The following is a 19571-nucleotide window of genomic DNA, read 5'->3' as shown; positions in this document are numbered from 1 at the left end:
GGTGTGCGGCCAGTGTAGGAGATCGCTCCCCACACCATGATGCCGGGTGTTGGCCCTGTTTGCCTCGGTCGTATGCAGTCCTGATTGTGGCGCTCACCTGCACGGCGCCAAACACGCATACGACCATCATTGGCACCAAGGCAGAAGCGACTCTCATTGCTGAAGACGACACGTCTCCATTCGTCCCTCCATTCACGCCTGTCGCGACACCACTGGAGGCGGGCTGCACGATGTTGGGGCGTGAGCGGAAGACGGCCTAACGGTGTGCGGGACCGTAGCCCAGCTTCATGGAGACGGTTGCGAATGGTCCTCGCCGATACCCCAGGAGCAACAGTGTCCCTAATTTGCTGGGAAGTGGCGGTGCGGTCCCCTACGGCACTGCGTAGGATCCTACGGTCTTGGCGTGCATCCGTGCGTCGCTGCGGTCCAGTCCCAGGTCGACGGGCACGTGCACCTTCCGCCGACCACTGGCGACAACATCGATGTACTGTGGAGACCTCACGCCCCACGTGTTGAGCAATTCGGCGGTACGTCCACCCGGCCTCCCGCATGCCCACTATACGCCCTCGCTCAAAGTCCGTCAGCTTCACATACGGTTCACGTCCACGCTGTCGCGGCATGCTACCAGTGTTAGAGACTGCGATGGAGCTCCGTATGCCACGGCAAACTGGCTGACACTGACAGCGGCGGTGCACAAATGCTGCGCAGCTAGCGCCATTCGACGGCCAACACCGCGGTTCCTGGTGTGTCCGCTGTGCCGTGCGTGTGATCATTGCTTGTACAGCCCTCTCGCAGTGTCCGGAGCAAGTATGGTGGGTCTGACACACCGGTGTCAATGTGTTCTTTTTTCCATTTCCAGGAGTGTATGTTTACTTTATGAATCCAGTAAGGGCCTAGGTCGAGACCCTTAGGATAGCAGGATGGCAAGATGTGGAGTGCAGTGGTGAAGGCCAGTTGGTGCTCCGTGTTTAAATGAAACAGATTTGGCAAGACATACATTTATTTGGTTTAAGTCTTACAATTGAATCTTCTTCTCTAAGGCTGTGGCAAGACCAATGGATGCAGCATGCAGCCTGGAAACAATCTGACTAATTCACTTCAGTAGATTCTTGAGAATGTTGCCTCTGTTACAGCTGCTTACGTACTTCCTAGAACCCATGCAGGGTAGTGGGCAGCAAGCATAGCTTGTACAGTGGCATCAACCATCAGATCATCTACTACTTGTTACTTGGGCACTCTCTTGGACATCGGAGGGGTGTGCCTGAGTAAACTTCAGCAGCTCTACAAGTAATGTAGATTGTACTGCAGACTTACCGGCATGTCCTCTCTGTTAGAGGTAGGCCATGAACACCAGTGTCTGTTAACAGATGCAAGTAGTTGAAAGTACATGATACTAGAAGCAAAGAAGTGTCAGTAAACATAAGTCTGCAAAGGAACCATTTGCGAGATAATTGCGACTTTGTGGTTACCAGACACCACTGACCTCATTCTGTGTAAGCATCATCCCAGTTAGGAAAAGATAACAATACTGTATAGCATTAAGTAAAGTTGTTAGAGATTACTTGGTAGAATGAATGTTCCTTGAATTATCACGACAACGTAGAAGACAGTACTCGTATGTAAAGAAGGTATTCTTAGTGTCGTCCTTGTATCTCGATATACCTGTCACCACATTTAGTTTTGAATCCTTTCAAACTTGCCTTGATCATTTTGAAATTCTTGTACAAGCATTGACACGCTCCAATACCTAATTGTGTTAACCATAGTGGCATACAGTACATCCAAAGGGGGCCCTAAACACAGAAATCCATGGAGTTCAGATCAGGTGAAACCATGGCATAGGTCCTCTTTACCCAATCCATCTTTGGCCGTATCGGTGTGTTGTGTGTCATCTCATCATAACAGCAAAATATGCCAGTGCTTCATCGTGCATGTACCACATCCTCTGGTGTTGATCTAACGGGACAGCCTCAAGCAGTCCTGAAAGATGGTGCTGCAGAAATCGTAGATAATTCTGTCCATTGAGTCGGACTGGTAACATGTACTGCCCAATAAAACAGTCATCTAGCACTCCTAACAACATGCACAGTTAGAAACATCGCTGAGGAGACTTCGTGCACAGAATGTGGATTGGAGCCTAGAGAATTAACTCATAAACATGAGAATTGTGATAGTTAAACACACCTTGACAATTGAACCTTGCTTCATTTGTAAATAAAATGTTATTGTTAAATATAGAGTTGCCTAAAGTGTGTTGTTGCATCAGCTGACGAAACATTGGTCAAGGACGAAAGTCCTCCTTCACTAAGACACTCAAAAAAACTTAATGGGAGGTGGAATGAGTACATTGCATCATGATGGATTATTCTCCAAACAATACTGTGGCGCATCCCAGTAATTTGTGCAGCAAGTCTTCTTGTCGGGTTTCGTGGAAGTGTTCGCCTGTTTCCAGTGTCACATCTTCAAGCACAGGTATAATTCGTGCAGGCTACCTGCTCGCATAGCATGTGCGAAACTCCCAGTTTTTCGGAGGCATTGATGGACCCTTGTAAACATTCTGTTCGTGCAGTGTGTGCTTCTTGGTATGAATGTGCAGCCTTTCCACACATTGCTGTTAGCTGTACCATACATGAAATGCTTATCTGGATACTCCTCGTTATTGTGATGTTCCATGTTACCATCAGCACTCGTACAACACAACTGACGTTCTGCAAACAGCTGTCATGAGGGGCACTCTGACTGTGCACTGCAATATACATTTCGTTTACAACTCCACGTCTCAAAAATGTAAGCAAAGAGGACACCAAGGTGTATCATGCAGCTTTTACACATAATCACGTCAGTAGTGGCTGGTAACCAGAAAAGGTGGAGAATCCAGGGACTAAATACCATGCATAAGATGGTTCATGGATTCTATAATGGGTTTATTGGTACAGCAGCTGGTCTCTATAATTTTGTAAAGAGACAGTCTGCTTGGAAAGTTATTTTTATTACAAATAATGCATGTCACCTGGTCAAGGCTTCCTCAAATTTTTTAAAACAAAAGCAAGAAAGTAATTACATAAAATTACAAGTTGCATGGTTTTAAGCTTTGCTAAACTTTTAAAAATTATCTTTAAAAAAAAAAAACCAAATGTATAAACTTAAAAGGATAAAAACTGAGGATAACTGTATGAAAGCAAATATAAAGTGGAGGAAGGGACACTAATAAAGTAATGGAAAATACTTTAAAATAGTCAGAGCTGCCAGGTGAAGCACAGCATAGAGCCACATGTACATCGAATGACAGAGATATCAGGTGACTAAATGGTGCAATAGATGGTCACATTGAAACTACGGTGCAGAGAAAAACTGTGTTGCCCATGCTAATGGGGCAGTACATCAACAGAAGGCATTAGTATTGGTAAAAGTTAAATTTGTTTGGATAAGTCATGAACATAATCTGTCCTGATATGATTTCATAAGTGAAAATAATGAACCCTAAAGCCCCATCGTTGTTTGCCCAAATTAAAACTCGTAAAGAGAATTACCTGATACTCCCCATATAAAATGATACTGATAATGTGGGTCAACCAATCTCAAAATTAGTCTTGAGACTTTTGCAGGAAAATTTTGTGTTTAAGGAGAACGTCACAGTATATAATCAGAAGGAGTTAGTTGGTTCACTCACTAGTACCGCGTCTTTCCAAAAAATTGACTTCCACTATCATTTGATGTAAATAAATAAAAAACACCATACACCAATGTTCCAGTCAGTAATAAGTCACCCTAATATTATGCAATACAGCTGACTTACACTAGACGAAACCAATGAAATTTATTCTATCCTTTCACTTACTTCTCATTTAACAACAAATGCTGTAGACAAACCAGCAGCTTGGCTATGGGTAGTTCGTTGGCAGGTTTCCTATTTGATGTTTTTGTTGACAATCTTGAATGCAGGTGTTTTAAAAATAACAGAGAGAATTCCAAACAAGTCCTTTTTTAATGTCGATATGCCAATGACTTGTTTATTATCTTCAGTAGATCAAGGGAAAAAGTCAAAGTGTTAGTAGAAGGCTTCAATAAACTGCATCCCAAAATGGAATTTACCTAATAATTGACAGATAAATGTGGTATACTTAACTACTTAGATTTGCAGATACAACTTTGCAACTGAGACAGACTCTTTATATAATGACTTTTTTATGATAACTAAGCAAAAACTGTTTTCTGCCTTGTTTCACAATTTTATTACTAATGTTACTGCACAACGTAGGTTCGGATTATGAGCCCACTTATTTATGTGCTTCAGAGACTGCAGCAAAGCATTTAACAATAAGACACTAAAAATGTAGGAAGTACTGGAATAGGCTTTACTGGAATATCAGAGCACCTTGTACAACCAATCAGAAATCTGTACAAAAACCAAGAAGCAACAGTAATAATACAGCAATAATATACAGAAACTTTCTGTTGGGAAAAGGAATCAGATAAGGATGCATACTGTCACTATTTTTTCTTTTTATGGTGAATACGTAATGTGAACTTCAGGTCTTAACAGATATGGAGATGCGCATGTGACATAGTACTTAATAGCAGGCAGTGAAGAAGGTATTAAAAGTGTGCTGGGAAGAATATGAAAAGAAAGAGAAAAAGTTGTTCTGAGGCTAAATTTGAAGAAAACAGCATAATTAACAATAGGAATTAAGATTAAATTGGTGATCAATGAGGAAAGCATTGAGTAAGTTGATAAAAATGTGTATTTAGGATCTACATTAACAAAAGCAGCTCCTGCACTGAGAATATAAGAAAGCCACTGCAATTAAATTAAGCATATAGTTAAAGGGAAGGAAACTGTCATCTTTGAACAAAATAAAATGGCTGAAACTTCGAGTTTTTCCCCATAGTTTTGCATGTCTGAATCATGGGAAGATAATGGATTCTTTTGAAATCTGGTTCTGGAGAAGGATCCTGAGGATTTCACGGACTGAAAAAATAAAACTGTGCTGGAAAAAATAAAATATATTTAGGGGCCAAATTACTACAAATGAAACAAAGGTACTTAAGGCATATCATGACTGCAGAAGACTTGCTAGGAAAAGCTGTTGCTCGGGAGAACAAAAGATCAGTGGAACAGAGGACAACCAAGCAGAAGAGGTAGAGCACTAAAAAAGCACTGGAATGATCCTGTAAGAAATAGGACCAATGCAACATGTGTAGGGGCATCATTCATAATGTCACCAGGAATTGGTGATGACTTGATGGATCGTAATCATAATTTGGTTAACTGTCTTGTGATACTTTTAGATTTCATAGTTCTCTATACTTCTTCGTCCTTTCTTCTTCATTCTTTGATAACCTACTTGCAGTCTACTGAATTCATCCAACATCTGGCAAATTCTTCTGCCTTTCCCTCTCATTCCCGGAATAAACCTTTCAATTCCCTCTATTAGAAGGCAGTCTCGAGTCAAATGATGACCAGTGTAGCTTCTCATTCTTCACTATCAGCAACATCCTCTGATCTTCTGCGACTGTTCTCAGTGCTGCCTTATTCCTGACTTCATCAATTCAGCTGATCTGCTCCATTCTCTGCCAAACCAACATTTCACAAGCTTCAATTCTCCTCCACATTTCACAAGCTTCAATTCTCCTCCCATTCTGCTTTCTCAGTATCCATGTCTCTGCTTTATACAGTCCATCATTAGTTGCTTTCTGAATTCTGCTGAGAGTAATTTCTGCTTAATGTGACTTGGTTCTATATGTGCAGGGGGAACAGATGTTTTCTCTGAAGCTTGGTGCTAATGCTAAAGACTACTTTTTCATGATATTTGAGTGATAATACAGTTTAACCATTACATCCTCATTTTTAAGTGAGCCGAACATTTATGGCATGAATACTCTTTGCAGTAACATCAGCAATTGTATGTAGTATTGCAACTTTTCATATTTTTGTTATGAAAGAATAATGTTTATTGTTCCTTCTTTGTGAAGGCATGTTATCATCAAGCTACAAACTATCCTTATTTGCTTTACAGAGTCTTGTTCTGCCTTAATATTTCTGTGCTATACATCCTAGCAAGTATCTGATTATAGATCCCACAAGCCTCTGGTGACTAAGGATACTCCAACCCATTATTAACACATTTAATTACCTTTTCTGAATTACAATTACTTTTTAATTACTATTATTTTTGAAAGTATACTAATGTTATTTTCATGTATGTGGTTATGTATAAATTATGATCAAATTAGATTATTGCAATGTCTAATACAGTCAGAAATATTTTTATGTAAACAAAGGAAAGGTAATTAAGATCATTATGTTTCTATAGCCATGAACCATGGACCCTGTTGCAATGAATTAGCTTGTGCCTCAGAAATAACGATAGCCCAACCGTTGATGCTATTACGTCGAAAGGGTGTTAAAGGGAAGTATATGGTGCAGTTGCCACTTCGGTAGTTGTAGGGGAAACAGTCTGGATGATTCACAGTTGTGGCCTTGTAACACAACATGGTGGTGCTGTGTTGGTACTGTGGATGGCAGAAAATGAGGGGAAACTGCAGCCTTATATTCCCCGAGGAAATATAGTTCTACTGTATAGTTTAAGGAAGACTGAACTCTTGTGTAAAATAGCCCCCTATTCAGATCTTGTGGTGAGGACTTCTCAGGAGTATATCATCAGATAAAAACGTATCTGGAACTTAGTGGTCTGAAATGTGGAATATGTTAGATCCCCCAGTCGTGCAGGTGGGTTAGCGAACTCGAAAAGGAAACTGGATAGGTTGTAGTTAGATATAATGAGAATTAGTGAAGTACAATAGCAAGATTTCTGGTCTGGTGAAAACAGGTTTATCAACACAAAATCAAATGGAGTTAACGAAGGAGTAGCTCTAAGAATGAATGGAAGAAAAGGGTTACAGGAAAACTGTGATGAAAATTTAATTCTTTCATGTTCTAATTCATGCTATCTTGAATATCTTATGAATTAAATTTTGACAGAGTTAAAAAATGTATCCTGGTGTAATTTCCTATAATGATTTGAAGACCGATAACAAGAAATCATACAATTTAAGTTAAATAAGTGAAATATCACTACAGTAGTGGTGCCCCAATTGTACAGCTGTAGTTTTTATTTTCATTAAGCTGAAATCTAACAATCATGTTAACCGACTGAACAATGGAAACAAAACTGAACTCAAAATTTGGAGAAAAGCAAATATGGCATTTGCTAAGGTACACATATGCACCATACCTCCACTTAGTTACATAAGTGACCTTCCGAGGGAGTTAAAATGCTTTTAAAATTTTTCTTTGCGAATGAGATATAGGATTTGAATTAGACTACTACTTGAATAAACTTGTAAGTGGTTAATAGTGAAATATTGTTCTTAGACTAAAGTCATTGTATTTGACTATCAATAATGTTTGATACATGTCACAAATATATGTTCGTGGCTACTAACTACAGATCAACTGCGTTGGTAAGCTAACGGAAAAAAGTCTGTATGGTTAGAAGTAACGCTTAATCTGTTGACATCCATCCAAGAATATGAGCATACTTCTAACAATTCCTTGCTGTCATAGGAGATTATTATCGAAGACAATGCAACTGAAATTACTTAATATTTATTTACCAAAAATTAAAACGCTAATAACACACTCTGTTTGCAGAAAAGAACAGGAAAGGGTATGATTAGTAGAGGTACAAGGTACCCTCTGCCATGCACTGTATGGTGGCTTGTGGAGTATGTATGTAGATGTAGTATTTCTTTTGGATCCTGTTATATATGAATACGTTTATTTCTTTAATGTTGTTCTTGGTTAATAATAGCCAGTTTAAAAGAATTGTACTGTAAAATTAAATATACAGTAATGGAAATCAGTATAGAGGAATGGATATTTGAAGGAAAATTAACATTGTTGGATGGAATAGTTCTGGACATTGTATATGCAATAGTATGAGATCCAGTGTATCAACAAATGCAGTCAAATTGTATTGCATTTGATGGCAGTTAACCAGTATATGACACATCCAATGATTCGAACAAGACACCATTAGTGACAGTGTGTATTGTGTATATAGACCATGTGTGTGATGGTGCCATGCAAAAACATTTACCATTGATGAAAAAGCAAAAATTGGTGCATACAAGGAAGTGGGACACTCTACTCGTCAAACCACCAGAAGTTGAACAGTTCAAGTGCAGTGATCAATAATTTTGTTAGATTGGGCACACAATATGAGCAGAGTGGAAAATATGACCAACATAGAAAATTACCTGCGACATCGCAACAGTTACTTTTGCGCAAAGCAAGGGGCAAAAGCCGGTATTCTTTTCAGTACGTTGCTGATTTACAGTTTCTGATAGCTGCCAGACATGTATGACAAGTTTTGTCTTATGAAAAACGTCTTTCATTCAAGAAATGGCTGCCGGAAGCTGCTCTTAACACCAAACATAAAAACATGGAGTTTGCTGAAAAACATACGCTGTGGGCTTCAGAATGGGATAAAGGTACTTCAGTGATGAGAAAAGGTTTAATGTAGATGGGCCAGAGGGATTTCATTGTTATTTGCATGGTCTGAGAACAGAGCAGCAGGTAAGAATGAGCAGAACTTGTGGTCGTGTGAGTGTTATGATTTGGGTAGCCTTCTGTGCCTAAGGTAAATCATCTGTTGTGTGGCTGATCACTAGAATGAACTCTTTAACATGTACACTAAGATGTTAGAGACAGAACTGATGAGAAATTATGAGGACCTATTAGGCGAAAGTCTAATGTTTCAACAAGATGATGCATCTGCGCATGTTTCTGCTACAACCAAAAAGTGGTTTGGAGATACAGATACCGATGTCTTGGCCTATCCTGCACATATGCCAGATTTGGATCCTGTCGAAAACCTTTAGGAATATTTGCAAAGGGTGTGTTTATCACAATGGAAGGCAATTCGTGGTCATATTTGAGCTGAAAAGAGCGATACAAGAGGAGTGGGCCACAATTTCACTGCAAGAACTACGAATCCTAACAAAATCAGTGCCTAAAAGAATTTTTTGAAAAAATAGGAAGAACAGAGTTTGGACAAAGTACTATAGATTGACCCACAAACGATGGTGGTTCGCTTATGTAGAAGCGTGGATGGGGATGCATTGTTGACGATTCCAAGTGACAGTTGCACTATGTGCATGCTCGTGCTTTCCGCTTGAAGAAAGTGTATATCCTGCAAATTATGTCTCTCGCTTACTTAAGCAGAATTTATCTTACCACTACAATCAGCAGTGACAACTCGCAACAAATGGAATCAGAATTCATTAAACAACTTGCTTACGATCACGTTTAATGTTTGCATTAGTATGGCATTCACAGCAGAGTGCTCAGAACATATTGAACACTCATTTGATGTCATGTGACATAGGTGTGCAGAAAAAGCCAAAACACGACTGCCATCATTTGTGACTCCAACTAAATGCAATAACGCAACAGGATATTATCGTAAAAAGTTTATCCTGAATGTGCAAATTCCTGTTACTGCACAGAAAATAATAATCACTCACTGTAAATAAGTCTCGATGCATGGAACATAACTGTACACAGGCGTTCTCAGAATATTTCTGTAATTGTTAAGTTGCAATTGGTGAATAGTATAATTTGAAAAGGCATAGCCTTTTCACTGATCGGGTTACTCTAATGCTTAGACATGGGATTCTAATGCTTCTCAAAAAAATAAAACATAAAAAGTCAGGCAGTGCGAAAATGCATATAAGTTACTTGCAGGAAACATAGTTACGTATAAAAGTACATCATGATTCATCAGTTGCATAATAACTTAGCTCATATATCCACTTGGTCTAATCAGTGTCAGTTTGCCTTAATGTGGGGAATTGGAGGCAAAGTAACGGAATATGAGAGAAGCCCCTGTTAGTATTTTACTGCAATATTTATCATCTGCTAGTGGATTCAGTCACAGTGATTAAATATCAAGGCATAAAATATGGGACATTAGAGAAACATAAAACAATGTAATAAGGTGGGACAGTTTACACGTTTGGTTATGATTCCAACAGCACACCTCAGAATTATTTTATGTTGAACTAAAATAAGGAAACTCACAAGTACTGAAGAATAGACGCTTGAGTATCATATACATGGAATCCTTTGCATTACAAATGCCCAGGATTTACTTCAAAAATGTAAATTGTCCGTTTCCCTTTTCCAAAGCCATTCTACTTCACATTGTTTAATAGTGCTCTCCGTAGCTATTTAATCAGTGGATAAGAGTCAATGGGTTTATCATTGATTCTATCATGAAATACTATTTTTGTCCTCTTGTTAATGTGCATCAATCTGCATGTATTTATGGTTGGTGTTCACACTGGAGAAAGTGAAATTTTCCTCGTTTTTGATAATGGAATTACATTGTTATTATGCAGTGGTCTAAATGCAGAATTTTTTGTCTAGTGCTTGGAGCCCACTTTTATGTTTCATATTTGTTATGAAAATGGAATTTTAGGATTAAACAATGAACACAATGAGAAAAGACAACCACTCACCTGCAGATGATCAATAAGTGGTCATTAAGCGTATATTACCAACCGGAAAATTGCACGAACTTTCAAGCATTCCTTCATTTTTGGTATAAATCCACACACACCATAGTGACTCTAAAAAGGGTGAAAGCTCAAAATGTACTGCAGTTTAATGATATGTTACTTATGTCTATATGTTTTTACACCTGTTTATATGCCCAATAGAATATAATGCCGGAAGAACTGGTGGACCACACAAGCACACTCATATCTGTGTAGGATTCCTCGAACAATGCTGACTCAGTTTGAGAAAGAGGGGTAGGTGCATCGTCAGGATAGCAGTTTTGTAAAAAAAAGTAGTGACTTACCCCCAGAAGAAGCTTGAGGGTACAACTTACAGTTTCTGTCTGTGATACTGTTGAGAAATGGGACTCTCTTAATTAAAAAATCCTTTCATCAGCAAGTAACTCCCAAAAAAATTGTTCAGAGAAGATCCAGTTTTAAAGAGCTGCACTTCACAGTTGATTTCAGTATAGGTGTTGTGCCTTGCATTCACACGTAAAATTTTATAGCTGGAATTGGGAGAAGTAATCATGTTGAGGAGTGACAGACTGTTATAATTTAATGTGTCATTGAGGCTTTGGAAAAAAAAGAAAGAGAGAAACTGGTGCTTTTGTTTTCGTATGTAAATATTCCGTCACTATTTTGAAGTGTGACTTGCCCACCGTGAGGTAAGACTGTACAAAGTGTGTCAGGAAACTTTTCCAATGAAGGCATATTTATTTAACTGTTATCAAAATTACTCACCAAACTTATTTTTCATTGTGGGTTCTTCAATCTAGATACTTTGTTGCACAGCTACATGATCTCTTCATTTGTAAATCTGTAAAATCTTGCACAATGGTAAGTATTACAGGTGAAGATAGGAATAAGAGATGCTCTGACTTATAATGTGTCTCATACCAGTCTCAGAGAAAATTGTCCCATCATTTAATTACTGTTGTCCTATTGTAAAACATGAGGAGGAATGTATCATTTACAGTTTAGTGGTGTGTATTTCAGGAATAAGTCAACACAACAAAGATTCTGCAGAAGTGGCACTGAGGTGCAGTGTGTCATACCTCTGATAGCCAGTATTAAGGCACCAAGTCAGCCATCAATGGAGGAAATAATCTCTTACAGGCACCTTGGCTTAGCTCATCCCCTCTCCCCTGCTCTCTCTCTCTCTTTCTCTCTCTCTCTCTCTTTCTCTCTCTCTGTGTGTGTGTGTGTGTGTGTGTGTGTGTGTGTGTGTGTGTTGTATTTTTCTTCATCTAGTGTTAGGAAATTAATCATTGTAGATGAATTGACAATATTTACATGACATGGCACAGTTTTTCTGTAACTTAAGAGTAAAATTTGGACTTCACTGATTGTAACATCAAAATAAAATCATCTACAAACTGGGAAATACGTTACAGTGATGACACAAATTTCAACTCCAATTATGTGATTAGTGCATCTAATAGAGAAGACTGCAAAAAGAATCATTTGGAAAAAGCTAATGTGCATTATTGGTTTGCATTGGAGAATAAGCTGCAAACTTTCATTTCATCAAGGAAATATTACAAAGGGCCAAAAACTAGAGTACATTTGAAGTTTGAGTTTTGATTGTCATGTATGTTATGTCAAGCTGAAAAATTAATTCTGCTGGATCACATTTTATTTCAGTTCAGAGGTGGAGACTATTTTCAACCACTGGTGTAGCCTAGTTTGTTGTCAGTTAGCTTACTTTCTTTCACAATGGTAGCTGTTGGCTCTTGAACATTAAGAGATAGTTCCTTTTTCCATCATTGGTCTCTCTCTGGTGAAGTACATTGTTGTTGTCTCCCTTGTTGGGCGTCATCTTGTTTGCTCTTAACCACACTTCAAATTCATCCAGTTGCTTTTGAAGGCACCTGATTCCCTATTTGCCCCCTCTCATTACTATACAGAATGACCCAACCTCTTGGAACAAAATTTCAGAATGTTTCTTGTGTATGTTGTTCTGCAGCCTCAACAAATTATACAAAATGCATACGCTTGTAATAATAATCCACTAGAGCTGCTTTTATTAGTTAGTCATTTATTTATATTTGAAACAAACAATACATAGAAATAAAAAATTATTGAGAACTTTTACAAAATTCTTGTTGGTGATGGATAATTCAGGACAAGAGTGTCCAAAATTTTACATACAATGTAAGTTGATTTTCATCAAAGACATAATTATAATAAGAAACCAGTTATCTGACATACAAATCAGTAATATAACAGTTCACAGTGGTACAGAAATGTGGCAGTACAAAAGTAAATGATAATTAAAAAATAACATTTAAGATCTTATAAGATAAGTAAAAGTTATATATAATTGTGATGTATTACAATATTCAGTTTGTTACTGTAATTACCTTTGTTTCTGTAAAAATAGCTTCACAACAGTAAAATAGACTGAAATGTTCAGTCAGTATAATGTACAACCCAAAACACAGAGAAATGTAACAACCTTCAGACAGATGCAAAAGTTTTGTAATGTTCACCAGTACCTCTTGGATACCTTCCGGCCATCATGCAAAACACAAAGATTTGGGTTGAAGCCCCAGTGCAACACATAGTTTTAATCTGCCAGGACGTTTCAAAACCACACACACTACGCTGCAGAGTGAAAGATTCATTGTGGTTGCTATGACTAAGTTGATGTTACTGCAGGAACAGCTCAGCTTAGCTTTGTGTCGCTCTTCCATTATTTGCATAACTGTTGACTTTTTGTCAGTAAACCTATCCATAGGGCTGTGAACCACTGTTAATGTACAACTAACACTGTGTAAAGTAGGCCTGAGCAGTAATGAATGCAAGCTTAGGAAAGTGTAAAGTGGGCATTACTGTTGTCAGCACAAGCACTGTGAGTGAATGGAGCCAATTTTGTTACCAAACATGACAGAGTATACCGTTGACATTTGCACTGTTGGACAAATATTTTCAGTAAGGTACAGATACAAAAATAAATGGAAGTAAAAAATCAAACTAAATGCAGTTACTCTGTAACGAGCTGCCAGAGACCACAGGTTCCTTGTTCTAAATTACTCAGAAAATATCTCAGAACTACCTCCAAAATTATTCAGTGGCATCTGAGTTCAGCCTGTAGAAGATTGTCTCATCAGTGAACTGAACTTTGTTTATTTGCAGTGCTAAAGTGGTGGTGTTTGTACAGATATTGAACAGTGTCAGGGAGAGTATTGATTCTTTGTTTAATCACCTTATTGCTCTTCTTGCTTTCTTTCTGTTAAATTTGGCAATGAAGGAACATTTGATCAGGTACTTGCCTACTAAGTGTCCGGAATTGATGTTTTGTTTCTTATCTTGCTTATAAGTTCTCATGCCACACTCCCTATCATAGACTTTTTCGCAATTGAGGTACACTGCCACTGTCAAGTTTGATATTTTCATGTTTGTTGCTATTCACTCAGTCAGTCGCAACAACCTCAGTTCCAATGAGAAGTGTTATGGGAAGCCGAATTGATTAGCTCTTATTATCCTAGTCTTGATGAGGGATTTCTCTACTCAACTTGAAATATTCTTTTGAAAATCATACCTATTGTTTTAAGAAGGCTGACTGATTGTTGGTTAGTTGTCATATTCACATTCGTTTGTGGTTTAGGGATGGTGATAAGTTTTACTTCTTTGCAAGATGCTGGGAAGTCGCTTTGTGACATACAGCTGTTGATTATTCTTGTCAATAGCACCATCTGTTTTCTAGGTAACTGGTTTCAGATGTAAGTGTGAAATTTTATCCGTGCTAGGTGTAGTGCACTTTTCCATTTTGTGATAATTTTTTTTTTTTATTTATTCATTTATTTTTGTGGACACTTGGCTTTGGTGCGGATAAAGACAGCATTATTCTGATTGCTATAACTGAGTAATTTACATAACCTTCAAGCTGTATTTGTTCATCCTTTAGTCTGCATATTGTGACAGAGTGTTTTGTTTCTCATAGGTGTCAATGAGGAATTTTGCCTGCCCTAAGACATCAAAGACTGTTCCCAAAGGGCATTCAAGACCTCTCTTTGGATGATGCTCATTTTTCTATCTTCCATGCATCGTGATCCTAGAATTTAAACTCATTCATTCTGTCTTCCACATTTTAGATTCTCATTCCATAAGTTAGTTTTGTAGTTTGTGAGTGGGCTGTTTCACTTTGTGCTTTTCTTGTGGGTCTCTTGTCCTTCGCCAGTATTTCCTCGTGTGATTTTTCTGCTGTTTGAGTTCTCTTGATATTGGGGTAGCTATTTGTTATTGTTGTTGGAACTTCACATAGTGTTGTGTTGCTTTGAAAATTTAGTTCAAGTTGTCTGTGTCACCATCGATTTTTGCTGCTCTAGTAAAATCTGTGTGATGTTGGATGTAGCTCCTTATTTATTCTAGTTAGCTTCATATTTCATAAATGATTTTTCTAATGGGAATTAAAACCTCTGAAATATGATCAGCACCAGTTACGGTCAGAGGTCAGAATTTTTTTCTGTTTATATTTTGACTTTGTTCATAATATTCTTTGTCAGTATAAATATAGCACATCTGGACAGTGACCTGTGGAAACTGGGATACACATTGGGTCATCTGTCCATGAACAATGTCTCCTGATTGCAGAGAGAATTTCTGCAAGACCTTCTTCGAGGAGTTGCATGTTTGGAGACGGAAACTGTAACTATTCTGCCACCTGTAGGTGAGGGTATCTGTTGTTGTGGTTTCTAATGGTTAAATGCTTCTTCTCCCATTCAGCTCTGGGCCTGCATCTTTTCCTTCTTCCCTCAGGATTCCATTCTAGTGCCTTTATCTCAGTTGCTCCATCTGGCTTTCTCAACATGTGCCCCATCCACCTCTACTTTCTCAATACATGCTTGGTTTGCTTTCGTCCAGAGCTCCTAATTATTTATTTCTTCTGGTCCCCAGACATTCATAATGTTCCAGAGACAGCTATTTGTGAAGCTCTGTAACTGTCATGTTACAATCTTGGCTATTTTCCAACTTTCACTGGCTTATAAAAGGACAGCCTTAATATTTGTTCTGAAAACTGTCACCACACTATCCAGGTATGAGAAGACTGAGTTGACAGTTTCCACCAACTGCTACCCTGTAAACAGAGGCTTTTCCATTTTCCCAAAATTTACTCTCATTTTCTATGTTGTACGTATATATCTTGAGGCCAGAAATTTCTGCTTCAGACCCAATTGAACATCTGATAAATATTGCTGTGCTGCCACCCAAGTGATTTGGCTTATTGGAATGGTAGCTAGCCATGCTTCATAGTCATAAAAAGAGTCATTAGCCCATAGATAGCTCACAATGACTAGTATCTCAATTTTATTTTCGGATATGCAAGTCTAAATCTTCATCTTATCACTTTTATTACTATTTGTTTTCTATTCACAGGTAAGTAACTTGTTTGTAGTTTTATTTTGCTAGGTGTCTTTTCTATTAAATGCATCATGAATCATCTGTGACCAATCATTCTCAGAGCACTGACCATACTATCCGATTGATTATGGTGCGGTTAAACTTCGATACAGTCTGATTGTATTGAAAGAAGACTGGTATCTTAAATTTGCTCTTGTAATTAAGAATTTCCTAAAACTTACTTTTGCATTGAAATTAGGTTTCACCTGTGTTCAACACTGAAAGGTGTATAAGGAGTACAATAACCGATGACTGCTGTGTGAAGTAGTAAAGTAAATAAGTAGAAAATTTTGCGTCGTATAAATGCAGCCAGTTGCCAGAAATTCAGCAGTTATTGAACGTGTTCCAGTAGCTGTTTGTAAAGCCTGAGATGATATGATTTATATTGGAAACTTCGATTTACGTCTGGCACTCATTATTATGATCGTTGTCAGTTTTTCAAATCATTGACGGTCTTGAGGAAAACTACCCAGAATACTGCAGTAGAAGTTAATGAAGATGAAGTGTAGGGAGTTGATGCCTGAAGGTTGTAAAAGCAAGTGTATTGTCACTCTCATAAGTACAAAGGTTTTCTCTTGAATAGGCAGTATACTACACAATTATGCCTTAGTTTTGTATTACATTATCGATTTGATCTCCATTTCCTATTACACTACTCATCTGTTTTCACTTTCTAGGGTAGAATTTAGATATGCAATACAAAATATTTAGAGATTACAATGTTGTACATATGCTTTTGTGAGGTAGTTTCAATATATTTTCAGGTTGGTACTCTGTCATGGTGGGCAAGCTGCTGCTGTGTTGACTATTTCACCGAATCAACATCATCTCTGATTTGTTATGAATTTGTTATTCATCCTAAAAAGGTATGATTTATGTCTTTGGGTAGTTACTGTTCTTTCTTATTTTATTTTTTGTAGCTCATAAAATCAAAATCAAAATTTGATGTTGGATTCTTAAAAATTCTGGTTGTTGTGCATGGATATTTATTATTCCCTTGAATTTTATTTCTAATTTTTTAAAAATATTATGCAGTAGTTTAGTATTAGTGTCTGTTGACTATAATACATTAAGTGTTTTTATATATACTGATGCAATAGAATGAAGTAATCTGTTTACACATATGGCTTGCACTATTTTATGGCACAGGAATGCAGGAACTGTTCATTGGAAAGCAACTTGAGTTGAAATATGTAAGAAGATGTTGCAACACAAATTTTCACTATTTGCAGATCTCATTAGTAGTTGATGTGATTTCATTGCTACTTAAAAGTAAGAAAAGAAAGTGGCTGTCGAAATAAAGAAACAGCCATCATCTAGAGTTGTGATTGAAAATGAACTTACTGACCATTAAAGATTTGTTTTATTTAAATAATTCAGTATTCTTGTTGGTGAAGGAATTTTATGCGACCAATGTCTCCATGCTGCAGGGGAATGTGAAAATGACAGCTCAGTTTATGCTGTATGTTCAGAATAGTAGATGAAATTGGCCCCACACATAATCTTAGTAGATGTCATTCAGTGTGTCTTTTCCTGATGTTTTACTGTCAGACCCACTCCAGTCAAAGCACAAGAAAAATATGTTATTGTGAGTGTATTTCTACAAACTTCCAGGCTTTTGGTTCTGCATGAGATCGTCAGATAATTAACATAGTGAAGCATAAACAGAATTTGTCTCATAGGTGTACAGAACATATTTTGCAAAACACTACTGGACTAGTCATTCTTAACCTTCATGTGCTCGTGCTAGAAATAGTCACGTGAGCGCTCGCGCAGGTGGTCTCCCAACCGCCCGAGAGTTTTCATCGATCTCTTGAGGTTTTCCATTTTTAAAGGTCATATTTCCATAAAATATCGACATTAGGATATTTCACACAATATTGCAAACACATTTGTAATCAAAATTATTTATTTAACAATAAAATATACAATGGAATACAAAAAGGAAACCAAATACCCAAATGAAATATAAGAACATTTTTTTTAATTGTAATATTTTGGGACTATATAATGTAATACTTAAGACTAGAATAATTCACTGTCTTAACTCTTCACAAGGAAAGCTAATTTTGCTTTGAAAAAAGAATTTTTGATTGAAAATGTCACAAACATTTCTGTCAGATGAAAAATGCTGATCGGTCTGTATCCATTTCATTTTCGTTTTGAGGCTGACAACAATTATTGCATGTAACTGACGTGGTTGAATGTCATAGACAGACATTTCTTCCACATTCACCGCATTCTCACTTTGTTTTTATATTCTTTTTTGAGCCACACAAATAACATATTCCTCTCCTTATAGGGGTTGATACAGCTGGATAAACAACGTCACTCTCTCTGTAATTTTTCAAAAATACTAACAAATCTTTTGGTATACGCTTCAATTTAGTTCTTTCTTTCAGGTTTTCGCTCATCAGTTTCAAAGATAACACATGTAAGAATTGTCTTCTCATTTTTTCTTTCATATTACCTGTGTTGAATTGAAAAATGCGTTACAAATATATTCCTGCCAAGTCAAGTAAGCGGATAAATATACATTCAGGCCACCTTTGTGTTCTTCTTGATGTTGAAATTCTGTATCACATGAGGTCTACAGTATCAACTCCACCTTTGATTGAATTATAGTCTGTGATTTGTACAGGTTTTTTGGTATCGTCATCAATGATGTCGGTGTCATGCATTGTGAAGAGCACTACTACAGCTTTCCTTTTTTTTTTTTTTTTTTTTTTTTTTTTTTTTTTTTTTTTTTTTTTTTTTTAATCAAAGAAATCAAAGTTTTGTCATCTTGACAACCGAACATGTAGTCTCCTGCCACTGCATTTCCATTTACTGTCACAAATTCTGGGAGAATTTCTTTTTTATTTTTTCTCATTGTACCTAAAAAAGTGAGGCCTTTTGCTAAGGAGGTATTCAGCCAATGGGTAACTTGAAAAATAATTATCAGTTGTTACATTTCTATTTGTTCCTTCTATGAAGTCAACCAATCTAGTGGCCAAGTCGTATGGTTTGTTAGAGAGTACGTTAGGGCCTGGCACTTGTTTTCCGCAGTACACTTCTAAATTATATATATAAAAAGTGCGTGCATCACACAATGCATACATTTTTAACCCATATTTGGCTGGATTTTGATACATGTACTGGATGAATGAACATCGTCCTCTAAACGCAACCAACATCTCATCAACAGTGACAAATTCCCCTAAACTGAATGATTTTTGGCTGTTAGCAATGAAAGAAGACAAAATTTCTCGTGTAGGAGCAAGTTTGTCTGTTGCTTGACGTTCCAATCCCGTGTTTAGGTCATCAAATCTGAATCTATCAAATCTAAATCTATTTAGCCTGAATTTGGCTCGCAAAATTGTCAGACCTGTTCCATTGCTATTGAAATATTCAGAGAAATTTGCACAGTTTCCTCTTTTGACCACAATCAAAAACAGAGCACCAAACAATGCTAGCATTTCAGCGGTTGTTGTCTGCTTATAATCCCTTTCACGTACTTTAGAGTTACTGCTTCCTTCTGCCAGTGCTTGACGTGCCAATTTTTTCCTTTCAATATAATATAAATATTCCTGTACTTTACGATCCCTTCTACCATTTCG

General features: G+C 37.4%; 1 protein-coding gene across 2 annotated transcripts in view; it reads left to right on the top strand.

Annotated features, from left to right (window-relative positions):
- Positions 1–17304, top strand: part of LOC124601329 (RNA-binding protein 4.1-like) — a 91753-nt gene extending 74449 nt beyond the window's left edge. Inside the window, exons 7-8 of one of the 2 annotated variants that reach the window (XM_047136235.1) lie at positions 16737–16838; positions 17122–17304. In XM_047136235.1, coding sequence (XP_046992191.1) covers positions 16737–16806 — 70 coding nt within the window. In that variant the 3' untranslated portion in view covers positions 16807–16838; positions 17122–17304. Of the gene's footprint in view, positions 1–16736; positions 16911–17121 lie in introns of those variants that run through there. The other variant, XM_047136236.1, reaches the window with a different exon arrangement.
- The last annotated feature ends 2267 nt before the right edge of the window (positions 17305–19571 follow it).

Source organism: Schistocerca americana, chromosome 1 (assembly GCF_021461395.2).
Source record: "Schistocerca americana isolate TAMUIC-IGC-003095 chromosome 1, iqSchAmer2.1, whole genome shotgun sequence".
NCBI lineage: Eukaryota > Metazoa > Arthropoda > Insecta > Orthoptera > Acrididae > Schistocerca > Schistocerca americana.
Note: the sequence above shows the minus strand (reverse complement) of the source record. Positions and strands in the feature narration are given on the sequence as shown.